This window comes from Phyllobates terribilis, unplaced genomic scaffold (assembly GCF_046119375.1).
Source record: "Phyllobates terribilis strain yellow unplaced genomic scaffold, ASM4611937v1 Scaffold_7__3_contigs__length_470593459, whole genome shotgun sequence".
Taxonomy (NCBI): Eukaryota; Metazoa; Chordata; class Amphibia; order Anura; family Dendrobatidae; genus Phyllobates; species Phyllobates terribilis.
Window position 1 is genome coordinate 264,810,421 of NW_027362767.1, and position 16,681 is coordinate 264,827,101.

The 16,681-nt window shown below is 42.6% G+C and overlaps 1 protein-coding gene across 2 annotated transcripts in view; it reads left to right on the forward strand.

Moving 5' to 3' along the window:
* Positions 1-1,703: 1,703 nt before the first annotated feature.
* LOC141154538 (ficolin-1-A-like) overlaps positions 1,704-16,681 on the forward strand; it is a 29,596-nt gene continuing 14,618 nt past the window's right edge. Inside the window, exons 1-6 of one of the 2 annotated variants that reach the window (XM_073640604.1) lie at positions 1,704-1,860; positions 2,477-2,581; positions 4,809-4,871; positions 9,659-9,685; positions 9,836-9,963; positions 10,074-10,203. In XM_073640604.1, coding sequence (XP_073496705.1) covers positions 1,782-1,860; positions 2,477-2,581; positions 4,809-4,871; positions 9,659-9,685; positions 9,836-9,963; positions 10,074-10,203 — 532 coding nt within the window. In that variant the 5' untranslated portion in view covers positions 1,704-1,781. The remainder of the gene's footprint in view (positions 1,861-2,476; positions 2,582-4,808; positions 4,872-9,658; positions 9,686-9,835; positions 9,964-10,073; positions 10,204-16,681) is intronic. The other variant, XM_073640605.1, reaches the window with a different exon arrangement.

Below are 16,681 nucleotides of genomic sequence, written 5' to 3' on the forward strand. Positions count from 1 at the left end.
GAGCGCGACCAATCAGTGATCTTGGCGCTAAAGTTAAACATCGCTCTGCTGATTGGTCGCGGCCACTGCCCACGACCAATCACCGATTTGGGCGCCACATTTAAATAGCGGCCGCGACCAATCACGGATCTTACCGCCACATTTAAACACTGCTGTGCTAATTGGTCGCGGACGCCAGCCGCGACCAATCAGTGAGCTTGGCGCCAAATTTAAACAACGCTCTGCTGATTGGTCGCGGAATCCAGCTGCGACCAATCAGCGATTTTGGCGCCAAATTTAAACATCGCTCTGCTGATTGATCGCGTTCGCTAGCCGAGAGCAATCAGCAGTATTGGCGCAAAATTTAAACACCGCTCTGCTGATTGGTCGCGGTTGTCGGCCGTGACCAATCAGCAGTATTGGCGCCAAATTTAAACCTCACTCTGCTGATTGGTTGCAAACACCGGCCACGACCAATCTGCGTTTTTTGTGCCAAATTTAAACAACGCTCTGCTGATTGGTCGCGGCCGTCAGCCGCGACTAATCAGTGATTTTGGCGCCAAATTTAAATCCCGCTCTGCATCGCTCTGCTGATTGGTCGCGGTCACCGGACGCGACCAATCAGCAGTATTGTCGCCAAATTTAAGCACCTCTTTGCTGATTGGTCGCGGTCGCGACTAATCACCGATTTTTGTGCCAAATTAAAACACGCTCTCCAGTCCTCACTAACACGGTTTGCTGATTGGCGATTTTGGCGCAAAATTCAAACACCGCTCTGCTGATTGGTCGCGGCCGCCATCCGCGACCAATCAGCGAGATTGGCGCCAAATTTAAACAACGCTCTGCTGATTGGTCGCGGCCATCAGCCGTGACTAATCAGCGATTTTGGCGCCAAATTTAAACCCCGCTCTGCATCGCTCTGCTGATTGGTCGCGGTCGCAGGCCGCGACCAATCAGCAGTATTGTCGCCAAATTTAAACACCTCTTTGCTGATTGGTCGCGGTCGCCATCTGTGACCAATCAGCGAGATTGGCGGCAAATTTAAACACCGCTCTGCTGATTGGTCGCGGCCGCCATCCGCGACCAATCAGCGAGATTGGCGCCAAATTTAAACAACGCTCTGCTGATTGGTCGAGGCTGGCGACCGCGACCAATCAGCAGAGCGATGCAGAGCGGGGTTTAAATTTGGCCCCAAAATCACTGATTAGTCGCGGCTGACAGCCGCGACCAATCAGCAGAGCGTTGTTTAAATTTTGCGCCAAAATCGCTGATCGGTCGCGGCCGGCGGCCTCGACCAATCAGCGATTTTGGTGCCAAATTTAAACCCCGCTCTGCTGATTGGTCGCCAGCCGCAACCAATCAGCAGTATTGGCGCCAAATTTAAACACCGCTCTGCTGATTGGTCGTGACTAATCAGCGATTTTGTTGCCAAATTTAAACACGCTCTCCAGTCCTCACTAACACGGTTCGCTGATTGGTCGCGGCTGCTGCCCGTGACCAATCAGCGATTTTGGCGCCAAATTTAAACACCGCTCTGCTAATTGCGCCCGGTCGGCCGCATACCTATTCTAGAATACCCGATGCGTTAGAATCGGGCCACCATCTAGTTATATATATATATTTATTTATTTATTTTGCTTCTTATGGCAGAAATTAGATATTCCAGGTATGAGGAACCGAATATTGCAAAAAAGCGGAAGGTACAAATGTGCTGATGCAGAACCTGCGAAATGCACAAAATTTGTCCTTTATAAGCTGGGAACCATATATATCAGAGCATTTACTGGTGGAGGAAAGCAGCAATGAAAGGGTGTGTGCCGGCCATCACTTGTGTCCTGCTCTGGCTGACTACTACAAGTGCCGGTGAAGACTCCTGTCCAGGTAAGTTTTTGTCATACTTAGTACATCAGCCCAGTAGTTACGTAGTTCATGTCATGCTCCGATTTAATACAGTGGGACAGTTTCACATGAGAAATCTGGTCACACATCCCGGCCCAACCACTAATGACCATTGAGACCTGTGATCCTGATAGTTCAAGTGATTACAACCAATCCTAAATATGATTCACTGCATTCAGCACCTGATACATTGTATGTGGTCAGGAGGATTATGCCACCTGGTGTTCAGAGATGGTATTGCTTTTCTGGTCGACATTTCTCGGTAATGAATGGCAAATCTTTATACAGTAGTTACGTGTAGTTCTCTAACACCGTATCACACCGGATAAGGTAAGATACACGGCTCAGCAGACAGTATCACACAGGATAGGATTAGATACACAGCTCAGCAGACAGTATCACACAGGATAGGATTAAATACACAGCTCAGCAGACAGTATCACACAGGATAGGATTAGATACACAGCTCAGCAGACAGTATCACACAGGATAGGATTAGATACATTTCTTAGCAGACAGTATCACACAGTATAACATTAGATACACCTCTTCTTGGTGTTGAAGGACCATTCTATTACTTTCTTCTTACAATCCATAGATGTAAAGGTGATTGGGGTTGGAGGATCAGACAAGTTGACCATTTTAAGAGGATGTCCAGGAATCCCCGGTCCTCCTGGACCCCAAGGACCTGCTGGACTTAAAGGTAAAATGTAATATCTCACAATTTCATTTTTAAAGGTGCATTTCAGGAAAAAAATTATATCGAATGTGCATTAAGTATTATTTTATTCAGTTTACTAATATAATATCCATCTCAAAGTTACCCCGACCTCAGCTACAAGTTTTCATCCCGATCACCTTCTGGTTCATCTGTGGCAGAGAACAAAATCTTCTGTAGCAACACATGACCAGGGCTGTGTGTGAAGGGGGCTGGCTGCACATCTCAATAAACAAACAAAGTAGCACTCTGTAACGCTAAGTATGCGAACACGAAGTATATGAAACATGAGTAGCATTACTGCTGTAGCAAATAGAAAAAAAATGAGAAATCTTAGCTCATAAATTGGCCAATTCATGTGTAGCCGCGATAAGGCGTTTCTCAAAATACCAGAACCCTATAAATGTGAATACCTCGCCAAGAGACATCCGTTTCCTTATTTGTGGGATAATAAGATCCTGCTGTAATTAAAACCACCTGTGGCATAGAGGCGGAGTGCTCAGTCAAAGCTTATACATAGAAACAGAAAAAACTGACCGGCACTTCCAAAACAAGAAATAGGTTTAAACAGGTGCTTACTAGGAGAAGCTATCTCCATATACAACTAACAAACAAAGCAACACTCTGTAACGCGGCTACCAGGTACACATGAATTGGCCAATTTATGCACTAAGATCTTTATTTATTTATTTTTTCTACAGCAGTAATGCTATTCATATTTCATGTAGTTCATGTTCGCATACTTAGCGTTACAGAGTGCTACTTTGTTTGTTAGTTGTATATGGAGGTATCTGCTCCTAGTAAGCACCTGTTCAAACCTATTTCTTAATTTGGAAGTGCGGGTCAGTTTTTTCTGTTTCTATGTATAAGCTTTGACTGAGCACTCCACCTCTATGCCACAGGCAATTTTAATTACAGCAGGATCTTATTATCCCACGCATAAGCAGATGGATGTCTCTTGGAGAGGTAGTCACATTAATAGGGTCCTGGTATTTTGAGAAACGCCTTATCGTGGCTACCAGGTACACATGAATTGGCCAGTTTATGCGCTAAGATTTCTCATTTATTTCTATTTTCTACAGCAGTAATGCTACTCATATTTCATATATTTCATGTTCGCATACTTAGCGCTACAGAGTGCTACTTTGTTTTAGTTGTATATGAAGATGGCTGCTCCTAGTAAGCACCTATTCACACCTATTTCTTGCTTAGGAAGTGCTGGTCAGTTTTTTCTGCACATCTCAATAGTTAAGCCAGCTCTCGCATGCACAGTTCCTGTCACATGTAGACACAGTTCTGTGCTGGAGACAATCTGCAAGTGGAGCTACGAGGAGACGAGATCAGCACTTGTAGATGAAGGTCGGAGAATATTTCAGACACGAAAAAATGAAGAAATTGAATTACAAATGTAATTTTTGCTTTAAAATTGTTTTTATTAGGAGATGTTTACAGTATAAGGAACAAGGGGTCATGAAAGGGATGAAGGGAAAGGAAAGGCAACCAAATAAAGGAAAAGAGAAATGGGGTAGGGAGGAAGAGTAGAGAAGAAGAGAGAGAGAAAAAAAGGAAATAAAGAAGATCATCTTAACATAATTGCACCATAACGTTCACATACCAATTGCAAAAACAACATAGAATGAAGTATAGATAAAAAGAATTCTGGTAAAGTAATAAAACATCATATAAAGAGGCTTCTCTTGCTTGAAGGAAAAATTGCTTTCCAAGAGGACCATTTGGAATTATATTTAGGTAGAGCGTTATTCCTTAAAGTTAAGGAGATTTCAAAGGCGTTATGGGAGAACATAATATCAATTATGTTGGAAATAGAGGGAATATCCATCGATTTCCATTTCCATTTTGACGCAATACAAGTTTTTATAACAGAAAAAATATGTAAAGAAACTTGTCTAATTTTTTGAGGGAGGTCATCTGCTTCCAGGAAAAGGAGAACCAATTGGGGAGAAATTTTTACAGGAGATTCATTGATTTTATTCAATAGTAAAGAGACATCTCTCCTAAGTATCGAAAGTTTTGGACATTCCCAGAATATGTGAAGAAGATTGTCTCTTTGACCACAATTCCTCCAGCACACAAATATAATTTTCAACACATTTAATGAACATCGTGATTTATCTGAAAACCCTGTATCCAATTTCATTTTGAATCCTGTTGAGGGTTAAAGTCTGACTACTGAGTCTCTTATATTCTTTAGGGGAGAGCGGGAAACCAGGAGTCCCAGGAAAAATGGGTCCACATGGGGTTAAAGGAGATAAAGGTACAAAAATCACTATTTAATATTCCTCAGAGAGAGAAACAGGCAGCACCTTGTATATAATGATGTGGGGAAAGCTGGTATAATCTGGGCATCTCCTGTATATAATTATATATGCACAGCTGGTATAACCTGGGCATCTCCTGTATATAATTATATATGTACAGCTGGTATAATCTGGGTAGCTCCTGTATATAATTATATATGTACAGCCGGTATAACCTGGGCATGTCCTGTATATAATTATGTATGTACAGCCTGTATAACCTGGGCATGTCCTGTATATAATTATATATGTACAGCCGGTATAACCTGGGCATGTCCTGTATATAATTATATATGTACAGCCGGTATAACCTGGGCATGTCCTGTATATAATTATATATGTACAGCTGGTATAATCTGGGCATCTCCTGTATATAATTATATATGTACAGCTGGTATAATCTGGGTAGCTCCTGTATATAATTATATATGTACAGCCGGTATAACCTGGGCATGTCCTGTATATAATTATGTATGTACAGCCTGTATAACCTGGGCATGTCCTGTATATAATTATATATGTACAGCCGGTATAACCTGGGCATGTCCTGTATATAATTATATATGTACAGCCGGTATAACCTGGGCATCTCCTGTATATAATTATATATGTACAGCTGGTATAACCTGGGCATGTCCTGTATATAATTATATATGTACAGCCGGTATAACCTGGGCATCTCCTGTATATAATTATATATGTACAGCCGGTATAACCTGGGCATGTCCTGTATATAATTATATATGTACAGCCGGTATAACCTGGGCATATCCTGTATATAATTATATATGTAATTATAATTATATATGTACAGCCAGTATAGCCTGGACATCTCCTGTATATAATTATATGTACAGCCGGTATAACCTGGGCATCTTTTATATATAATTATAAAATGCCCAGCCGATATAAAAGATAGGCATTTTCTGTATGTCATAATATTATTATATTATTATTTATTATAGCGATATTTATTCCATGGCGCTTTACATGTGAAAAAGGGGTATACATACAAAAACAATTACAATGATCGTTAACAAAACGTGACGGCGACTGGTACAGGAGGAGCAAGGACCATGCCCACGAGGGCTCACAGTCTACAAGGGATGGGTGAGAATACAGTAGGTGAGGGTAGAGCTGGTCATGCAGCGGTATGGTGGAGCGAGGGTTACTGCAGGCTGTAGGATTGTCGGAAGAGGTGAGTCTTCAGGTTTCTTTTGATAGTTGCCATGGTAGGCGAGAGTCTGATATGTTGGGGTAGAAAGTTCCAGAGTAGGTGGGATGCACGGGAGAAATCTTGTATGCGATTGCGGGAAGAGGAGATAAGAGGGGAGTAGAGAAGGAGATCTTGTGAGGATCGGAGGTTGCGTGCAGGTATGTACCGGAAGACTAGGTCACAGATGTAAGGAGGAGACAGGTTGTGGATGGCTTTGTATGCCGTGGTTAGGGTTTTAAACTGGAGTCTCTGGGCAATGGGGAGCCAGTGAAGGGATTGACAGAGAGGAGAGGCCGGGGAATAGCGAGGGGACATGTGGATTAGTCGGGCAGCAGAGTTTAGGATAGATTGGAGGGGTGCGAGAGTGTTGGAAGGGAGGCCACAGAGTAGGAAGTTGCAGTAGTCGAGGCGGGAGATGATGAGGGCGTGCACTAGTGTTTTTGCAGATTCGTGGTTGAGGAATGTGTGGATCCGGGAGATATTTTTGAGTTGGAGTTGACAGGAAGTGGAAAGAGCTTTGATATGTTGTTTGAAGGAGAGATCAGAGTCCAGGGTTACCCAAAGGTAGCGAGCTTGCGCTACTGGGAAGAGAGTGAACAGCCATTGACATTGATAGATAGGTCAGATGGGGGGGGGTGAATGAGAAGGTGGAAAGATGATGAATTCTGTTTTATCCATGTTAAGTTTTAGAAATCTGGTAGAGAAGAAGGATGAGATAGCGGACAGACATTGTGGGATTTTGGTTAGTAGGGAGGAGATATCGGGTTCAGAGACGTAGATCTGTGTGTTATCAGCATAGAGGTGATACTGAAAGCTGTGAGACTCTATGAGCTGTCCCAAGCCAGAGGTGTAGATGGCGAAGAGCAGGGGTCCTAGAACTGAACCTTGGGGGACACCGACAGATAGGGGGCGAGATGAGGAGGTGGTGTGTGAGTGGGAGACACAATGTCCTGTCTGTTAGGTATGAAGAGATCCAAGATAGGGCCAAGTCTGTGATGCCGAGAGATGAGTCTGTAGTAAGAGGGAATGTTCCACTGTGTCAAAGGCAGATGACAGGTCTAGGTGGAGGAGGACAGAGTAGTGTCGCTTGGATTTGGCAGTTAGTAGGTTGTTGGTGACTTTAGGCAGGGCAGTTTCAGTAGAATGGTGCAGTTGGAAGCCAGATTGGAGGCTGTCAAAGAGAGGGCAGGAGGAGAGGTGGGAGGATAGTTCAAAGTGGACATGTTGTTCCAGTAGTTTTGAGGCATAGGGGAGAAGTGATATGTGGCGGTAGCTTGTCAGAGAAGATGGGTCCAGGAAGGGCTTTTTAAGGATGGGTGTGATCGTGGCATGTTTGAAGCATGAGTGGAAGACACCAGTTGTTAGTGACAGGTAGAAGAGGTGGGTTAGGGTTGGGATGAAGATAGTGGTAAGGCTGGGGATGAGGTGGGACAGGATTGGGTCAAGTTCACAGGTGGTGAGGTGTGATTTGGAGAGTAAAGAGGAAAGTTGATCTTCCGTAATGGTGGAGAAGCTGGTTTTGGAGGAGGAGGATTGAGTAGATGTGGAGGAACTTTAGGCAAAAGCTTTGTCTGATGGTGTTAATCTTTTGCTTGTTTGAAGCATGAGGCAAAGTCTTCAGCTGAGATGAGAGGAGAGGGAGGAGGCACTGGGAGGCGGAGGAGAGAATTGAAAGTGTTAAATAGCTGTTTAGGTTGTGAGACAGGGAGGATATGAGAGATGAGAAGTATGTTTGTTTTGCTGCATTGAGTGTGGACTTGAAGGTAGTGAGGGACTGTTTGAATGCGATGAAGTGCTTATTGGAGTGGGACCTTTTCCATCTACGCTCAGCAACCCAGGAGGCCCGTCGCAGTTCTTTGGTTAGGCTGGTGTGTCAGAGTTGCCTGTTGATTGTGCGAGCTTTGGTATGTGTGAGGGGGCGTCCGAATCGAGAGCTGCAGCTGTTGTGGTGTTATATAAAGCAGCAGCATCTGCGTCATGAAAGGAACTGATGTCTGTAAGAGAGAGAAGGGATTTAGAGAGTGAGTATAGGTCAAGGTGTTTTAAGATTTCTGCGATGGTATGCAAGTTTGTGGAGTGGGGATTGTTGCCCCAGAGAGGAGAGGGTAGAGAATGTAAGTAGGCTGTGGTCAGAGAGAGGGAGACGTAAGTTAGAGAGGTCAGATAGGGAACAGAGGCAGGTGAAGATGAGGTCCAGAGTGTGGCCATCTTTGTGAGTGGCTGTGGAAGACCATTGGGTAAGGCCGAAGGAGGAAGTGAGGGATAGAAGCTTAGAGGCAGCTGAGAGGGAAGTGTCGGTGGGGATGTTGAAGTCACCCATGATGATAGTGGGGATGTCAGCAGAAAGGAAATAAAGTAGCCAGGTGGTGAAATGGTCTAAGAAGGTGGTGGCTGGCCCTGGGGGGCGGTAAATGACAGCCAGTTGGAGGGGGAGTAGATGCACACACAGTGCACCTCAAAAGAGAGGAGAGTAACGGAGGGTGGCAGTGGGATTTGGGTTAAGGAGCAGTTATCTGGCAGGAGAAAACCTACTCCTCCACTATGCTTGCCAATGGGGCGGGGGGTGTGGGAAAGGTGGAATGCACCGTACGAAAGTGCCGCTGGAGAGTCCGTGTCAGTGGGGGTGAGCCAGGTTTCAGAGATGCCAAGGAAGGAAAGTTTGTTAGTGATGAAAAGATCGTGGATGTAGGAAAGTTTGTTGCAGACGGAGGGAGTGTTCCAGAGAGCTCCTGTTAGTGGGACTGGGGAAGCGGGGGATGGGCAGATGTGTATAAGGTTAGAAGGGTTGTGAGAGTTTGTGATAGATCGTGGATAGGAGGTGGAAGTGACTGTGGGGATGTGGTGAGGTGGACCAGAATTTAGGGAGATATCGCCAGCAGTGAGGAGGAGCAGAGAAATTGTTAGCAGGTGGGAGCAGGAGAGTCCATGAGGTGGCTGTCTGTGCTTAGAGACACAGGATTGTATGTCGAGGAATAGCTCTGAGGAGGAGGGGAGATGAATGGGGAGGATGGAGGGAGAGAGGAAGAGTTCATTGCTAGGTGTAGGGATTAGGGGTGGTTGTGAAAAGTGAAGGATTATGGGGGTGAGATATATACAGTTTTCGACCAAAAGTTTGGATACACCTTCTCATTTAAAGATTTTTCTGTATTTTCATGACTTTGAAAATTGTACATTCACACTCATTCATCAAGAGAATGCCAAGAGTGTGCAAAGCAGTCATCAAAGCAAAAGGTGGCTACTTTGAAGAACCTAGAATATAAGACATATTTTCAGTTGTTTCACACTTTTTTGTTAAGTATATAATTCCACATGTGTTAATTCATAGTTTTGATGCCTTCAGTGTGAATGTACAATTTTCAAAGTCATGAAAATACAGAAAAATCTTTAAATGAGAAGGTGTGTCCAAACTTTTGGACTGTACTGTATATGTATGTATAATATATGTAGAGCTGGTATAACCTGGGTATATTCTGTACATAATTATGTGTACCGTATGACTCACAGTAAATGTTGCTGTTTTCTCTCTAGGGGATGCAGGAATTTGTCCTCAGCACAGTAAGTTGTGAGATTTATTTTATTTTTTTATTCATCAATGAATAGATTTTTATAATTAAATGGACTTTCAGGATTTTTATTGATTATTCTAAAGACAATTAATTTCATTTTTGGTTTGACATTCACTGTGATCCATTGATCTTTCTTCAGCCGCCCAGAACTGCAAGGATCTGTTGGATCAGGGTCAGTCTCTCACTGGATGGTACACGGTCTATCCAGCAGGTGGCGCTCCTCTCACTGTACTGTGTGACATGGAAAGTGATGGAGGTGGCTGGACAGTGAGTCTTCCCCTACCGTAATATTATTTGTCTGTACCTGGGAAAGCTGTGTGACATTGATTTTGGGGTAAGGGACACACTTGTACTGCTTGAGGTTTTTCTTCTTGTAGGTGTTCCAGAGGCGCATGGACGGTTCTGTGGATTTTTTTAGGGGCTGGAATGACTATAAGAAGGGATTTGGCCATCAGAGCAGTGAATTCTGGCTGGGAAACGACAACATCCATCGCCTGACTTATTCCGGTAATGACAGAGTTCAGCGTCTGCAATCTGTAACTATTTGCCTAGTTTGGGGTAACAACATCAGAGTCTAAGTAGAAAGATAGGGGCGCAATAGCGCTGTTATCCAACAACAACCAAGTGGGTAAAAAGAAAATGTGCTCACCTTAATGAGTTGTGAAATGCACAACTCATGTAAGAATTAGTGACGAAGGGCTGCAGCCAGCACAGAATCCCTAGGGATCTTGTAGGTAGTCTGTAGTAGGATGAAGTAGGTGCTGGTAAAAAATCCGCGCTCCGCGTTTCGTGGACGTCCCGTCCACTTCCTCAGGTACATAGCTGATGTAGACCGATTTATCAAACGGTCTTATATACATAAAACTACACGTGGTGAAAAAAAAAAAAAAAGAAAAGCCCGCTGTTATTCTTGGCGCCAAGACCAACCAACGGTTTACAGAGAGACAGTGAAATTATTTATAAATAGATTAAATAAAATTATTGGTCGACTAATTACACTCTTATGCAAATAAAATGAAAACCATAGAACAAATAATTAAAATGACCTCTGAAATGTAATGATCCAAATGTATTATTACATTTATATTAAAGCACATGGGATAAAACATTTGTAGTTGATCGAGGACCGCAGTGTATGCGATCCCAAAGTCCTAGCTCTATTGTATCATGTGTGAAAGATCAGAGCGTCCAGACCGCTCTGCCAGACCTCACACCTCGTCGGCTGACAGGCAGAAGACCAAGAGCTGAAGGAATGGCAGAAGGTGCAAGCCTGCTACTAGTGTATTGGGTATGAGGTGTTTGTCAGTGAGGAAAGGGGGGGAAGGAGGGAGGACGGGCATGGAGAGATGACTGAGGACCGCAAGTGTGTAAACTCCTGAACGATTGGTATATTACAATGTATTGAAGATAAGATCTTCCAGATCACTGTGCTGGATCTCACACCTCGTCGGCTGACTGACAGAGGACAGGGAACTAAAGGAAGAGAAGAAAATGCAAACTAGTCTCCGTGGGACGTACTAGTCTGCTAAAGGTATATTATGTATGTTATCAGTAGCAGTGTAAATAGAAGGGGGCAGGTTGTAGGAAAGAGTGGGGGAATGAGGAGATGGCTGTGTGGCTGTAGAATGCTGAGATACTTAGTTCTTATTATGTGCTGTGGCATATGTATATAGATGTTAGTGTAGAAGACCTCGGGAAATGCATGGAAGGAATTGGTATGCTGAATTACAAGGCTAGAAATCTTGCTGTTCTGTTATCATCAATATATATAATATGTATGGCAGGAATAAGGACGATAACGAATTTTGTGTTGTAGGAATTGTGGGGTTTGAGCCATGTGTTAGAATACATTGGGAATAAAAAAGGGGGGGGGTGGGGTGGACATATGATATATAATTGAATTAGAAATGTATATAATGGGTATATGTGATAACTGACCTCAAGATTCATATAAAAACCTCTGTGATTTCATTTAGCCCTTGTGGCTTCAAAGTGTTGAGTTTATACATCCAATAAATTTCTTTCCGATTCAGACATTGCACCCTATTAGGGGTGTCAGGCAAAACATGTTCAATAGGTAAGATCTTAAGATCCCTGTAATCCTGCTTGTGTTGCAGGACCATATGTCGGGACAGCCCATGTTTCATGAATCCTGTGGTTATATTATGTCTATGTGAATTGAGTCTATTATGTAGTGCCTGAGTCGTCCTGCCCACATATTGTTTAGGGCAACTACATTCAATAACGTATATCACATAATCTGTTTCACATGACATGGGATATGACATTTTGAAATTTTCACCAGTGGCCACCGAAGTGAAATTATCAGTGGAATGTATAATAGATTTACAACACATGCAGCTCTTCTTACCACATTTAGTAACTAAGTGTTTTTTTCCCTCTACCACAATATTTGGTTCCTGCCTATGTAATTTACTCGGAGCCAATATATTTCTTAATGTAGGTGCTCTCCTGAATATTATGGAGGGATTTCTCGGTAAGACCTGATTTAATAAACGGTCATTTTGAAGAATATGCCAATTTTTTTGAAGAATTTCTCTGATTTCCCTATGTTGTTGATTATATGTGGTGATGAATTTTAGTTCATGCTCAAAAATATCATTCTTTTTTCGTGCTGGTTCCCTCAGTAATGAACTTTGATTATTTTTTTCCCTCACCTGTTTGAATGAATTGAATACCAAATCTTTGGGATATTTCTGCTGTATAAATCTCTGTTTCAGAACCTCTGATTGTTTGTCATAATCTATTTCAGTGGTACAGTTTCTACGGATTCTTTGGAATTGATTGTGCGGAATATTAGTAAGCCATTTTTTATAATGTCCACTGGAAAAATGGATGTAACTATTGGTATCCACTGATTTAAAATAAGTTTTAGTGAAAATTCTGTCATCTTTTACATATAAAACAAGATCCAGAAAATTAATAGATTCTTCACCACTATCCTTATTAAAAGAAATACCCCAATTGTTATTGTTGAGAAAGCAGAAAAACGTAGTGGGGTCTATAATTTTCCTGTCAATGATGAAGATTAGGTCATCTATATATCTTCTATAAAAGATGATCCCCTTATTAAAAATCCCCTGGAAGATAAAAACTTGCTCAAACAATCCCATAAAAATGTTAGCGAAGGTCGGTGCTACTTTAGAGCCCATAGCCACTCCCTTAATCTGCTGGTAAGTTTTTTTCAGAAAATTCAAATAATTATTTTTCAAGATAAAAGTGAGCCCTGCTAAAATAAAGGATCTATGGTTGGAGGACAGGCGAGTATCTCTGGAAATGATGTATTCCACGCACAACAGACCAATATCTATGTCAATGTTAGTATATAGAGAAGATACATCCAGGCTTAAAAAGACATATGATTTTTCCCATCTGATGGTTTGCACTAATTTGATAAGGTGTGCAGAATCCTGGAGATAGCTTCTAAGGTTTCTAACGTGGGGTTGTAAAAGCACGTCCAAGTATTGAGCCAAATTGGATGTAAGGGAGCCTATCCCCGATATAATGGGTCTCCCAGGGGGGTTTCTGGTATCCTTGTGTATTTTAGGGAGATGATAAAAAAATGGCATGCATGGACTCTGAATAGTCAGGAATTTCCTTTCGTTATCATTTAAAATGTTCTCATCCCGTGCTTTGGAGATAAGTTTCTTATATGTGGCAATCATGTTTAAGAGTGGATTGGAAAAAACTTCTCTGTAATAATTATTGTCACTTAGTATCCTATGTGCTTCCTCCACATATACATTGTAGTCTTGGATGACTATTCCCCCCCCCTTATCTGCCGATCTAAGAACTATATTCTTATTCTTTCTTAGATTATTTAGTGCAGTAATTTCGTTACGGCTCAAGTTGTTATTTCTAGATGGCAGTGGTGCCGCAATTATTTCTTTGAGATCTTGCAGGGTAATGTCACAAAAAGTATCTATCTGGTGACTCTTACTTTCTATAGGATAGAAGTTTGATTTTTTTCTTAAGTCAACATGACATGCCCTATTAGATGGGGAGCACTCTATACCATCATTAATTCCCTCTGCGGGATATTTGTCTGGTTTTGTAATAAAATGTCTTTTTAGGGTTAATTTCCTGATGAAAGTCTGTAAATCCAAAAAGATATCAAAATCTCTCGATTTGTAGGTAGGGCAGAAGGACATACCCTTGGATAATAATTTTTTCTCATCATCATCGAGTGTGTACGATGATAAGTTATAGATATTGGATTTCCCTTCTTTTTCTTTTAATATTTTTTCTCTTTTGTTAGTCTTTTTGCGTTTAGTCCCTCCTCTAACTCCTCTGTGGGATTTTTTCTTTTTCCCAGTCTGTGGAAGAACCGGTCTATGGTTTCCTGGCCTGGAGGCATAGCCTGGGGTAAAAAATCTGTGACACAGATGGAGTTATCAACCCTTGTATTGTCCACCAGAATCCTATTGTCATTTTTAGGACTGATGGAATTAGTCCATTTTTCTATTTCCTCTGAAGGAGAGGATGTGATTGTAATAGGAGTGCAATGTAATGATAAATTGAGTAGATCTGTGATGTCTGCTGGCATATGATTTGGAGACATATTACTGTTAACCATTGTGAGGGATCTTCTCCTCTCTTCCTGTATTTGATTTATTTGTATCTTTATATCCTCTAAATTTTTCTTAGTTTTTGCCAGTGTCTGGTACGCTATAAAGCAGGCATGTCCAAAGTCCGGCCCGCGGGCCATTTGCGGCCCGCGGTCCGGACTAATAAGGCCCCCAGGTATCCAGCAGCATGTACCTTGCGGCCGCTGCCGCTCTCGTCGCCACCGCCGCTCTCGTCGCCACCGCCGCTCAGTACTCCGGCGCAGGGAGAAGAGCCGAAATCTCGGACATCGCGAGATTTCGGCTTTCCTTCTCCCTGCGCCGGAGTACTGAGCGGCGGCAACCGGCCAGCCAAGATCTCGCGACGTGCGAGATCTCCAGCCCCCAGGGGTTGTAAGACGTTCAGAGGTCAGATAGGCTGAAGACCTCAGCTTAGTTGTGTAAAATTATATAAATAATATATATATTAAGTTATATATAAGTCCCTGCGCCACCTTACACCTCCAGAAAGGTTAGGCCAGCAGGGCTCTCACACAAGCTTGTGGTAGCAAGCTGTCATACCCTTCATTAACCCCTGACTGCCTGTCACTGTGCTATAATTCCATTATCTGATGTGCGACTGTTGCACAGCTTGCTATTCTCTGCCTGTGTTATAAAGCATATAGCAGTATCTTATTTTTGCTGCTCCACCCTCTGCGCCTTTTAATCTCTCCCCTTCTGGCCAATTTTTATAATGGCAACTACAAATAAGAAACGAAAAGTTGACAGTGAGGGCCGCCGCTTCCAGGACAAGTGGAAAGTAGAATATTTTTTCACTGAAATAAAGAATCACTGTGTTTGTCTGATATGCCAAGAGACCGTTGCTGTTTATAAAGAATTTAATGTCAAGCGACACTATCAGACGAGACATAGCACATACGACAAGCTAACAGGGCACGACCGAAGTGAAAAGTATAAGCAACTTGAAGCTGTTTTATTGTCACAACAGCGATTTTTTACAAGAGCCCGTGAGTCAAATGAAAATGCCACAAAGGCGAGCTATGAGGTGGCAGCGTTAATTGCTAAAAATTGCAAATCTTTTGCAGAGGGTGACTTTATCAAAGAATGTGTTATGAAAATGGTAGAGAATGTCTGTCCCGAGAAGAAGCAAGAGTTTTCCAACATTTGCCTGGCTCGTAACACTGTAGCACGGAGAATTGAAGAAATTTCATCGGATATTAAGAGACAGTTAATGTCAAAAGGAGCTGATTTTGACTTCTTTTCAATAGCCTGTGATGAAAGCACGGACCTATCTGACACGGCTCAGTTGCTGATTTTTTTAAGAGGGGTGGACGATGAAATGAATGTGACTGAAGAGCTACTTGACCTCCAGAGCCTCAAGGATCAAACAAGAGGGAAAGATTTATTTGATTCTGTTAGTTCTGCCATAGATGACATGAAACTGCCTTGGAACAAAGTTACTGGGATTATTACTGATGGGGCACCTGCCATGACTGGTGAACGAAGTGGATTATCAACCCTAATCTGTAACAAGGTGAGCGAAGAAGGAGGCAAAGCTATTAAACTTCATTGCATCATTCATCAACAAGTTCTCTGTGCTAAACATCTCCAATATGATCATGTTATGAAACCGGTACTAAAGACCATTAATTTTATCCGCTCTAAAGCCCTGTGCCACCGCCAGTTTAAACAGTTTCTACTGGATATCCAGGCTGAATATGAAGATGTTTCATATCATAACGATGTAAGATGGCTCAGTCGGGGGTCTGCACTGCAACGTTTCTACTCTCTCAGAAAGGAAATAGGAGAATTCTTGGAAACAAAGGGACAAACGATGCGAGAACTATCTGATCCAATTTGGCTGGCTGATTTGGGGTTTCTAGTCGACCTAACAAAGCATCTGAATGTACTGAACATGAATCTTCAGGGCAAAGATGCAGCGGTGAACCAACTTTATTCACACCTCAAAGCCTTTGGAACAAAGCTGCAACTTTTCCTAAGGCAGTTGTCACAAACACCGCCCAATACCATCCATTTTTCAGCGCTACAGGAAATAATTAACAGTTTTCCACAGGATGATATCCATGCGCAAATAAGCAGGTATGCAGCAGACATCACATCTCTGGCTGGGGAGTTTCAACGGCGCTTTCAAGATTTTGCAGCTATTGAAAAGGAGATCAGCATTTTCTCCTCTCCATTCTCTGTTGACCCCGACAATGCTCCTGATCAGTTGCAGCTCGAGCTCATTGAGCTACATTGTGACAGCGAGTTACGCAGTCGTCATCAACAGCTCTCTCTTGTTAACTTTTACCGCCAACTGGATAAGAGCCGGTTTCAAGAGATTCGAACATTGGCTAAGAAAACCCTGAGCTTGTTTGGCTCAACATATTTGTGTGAGA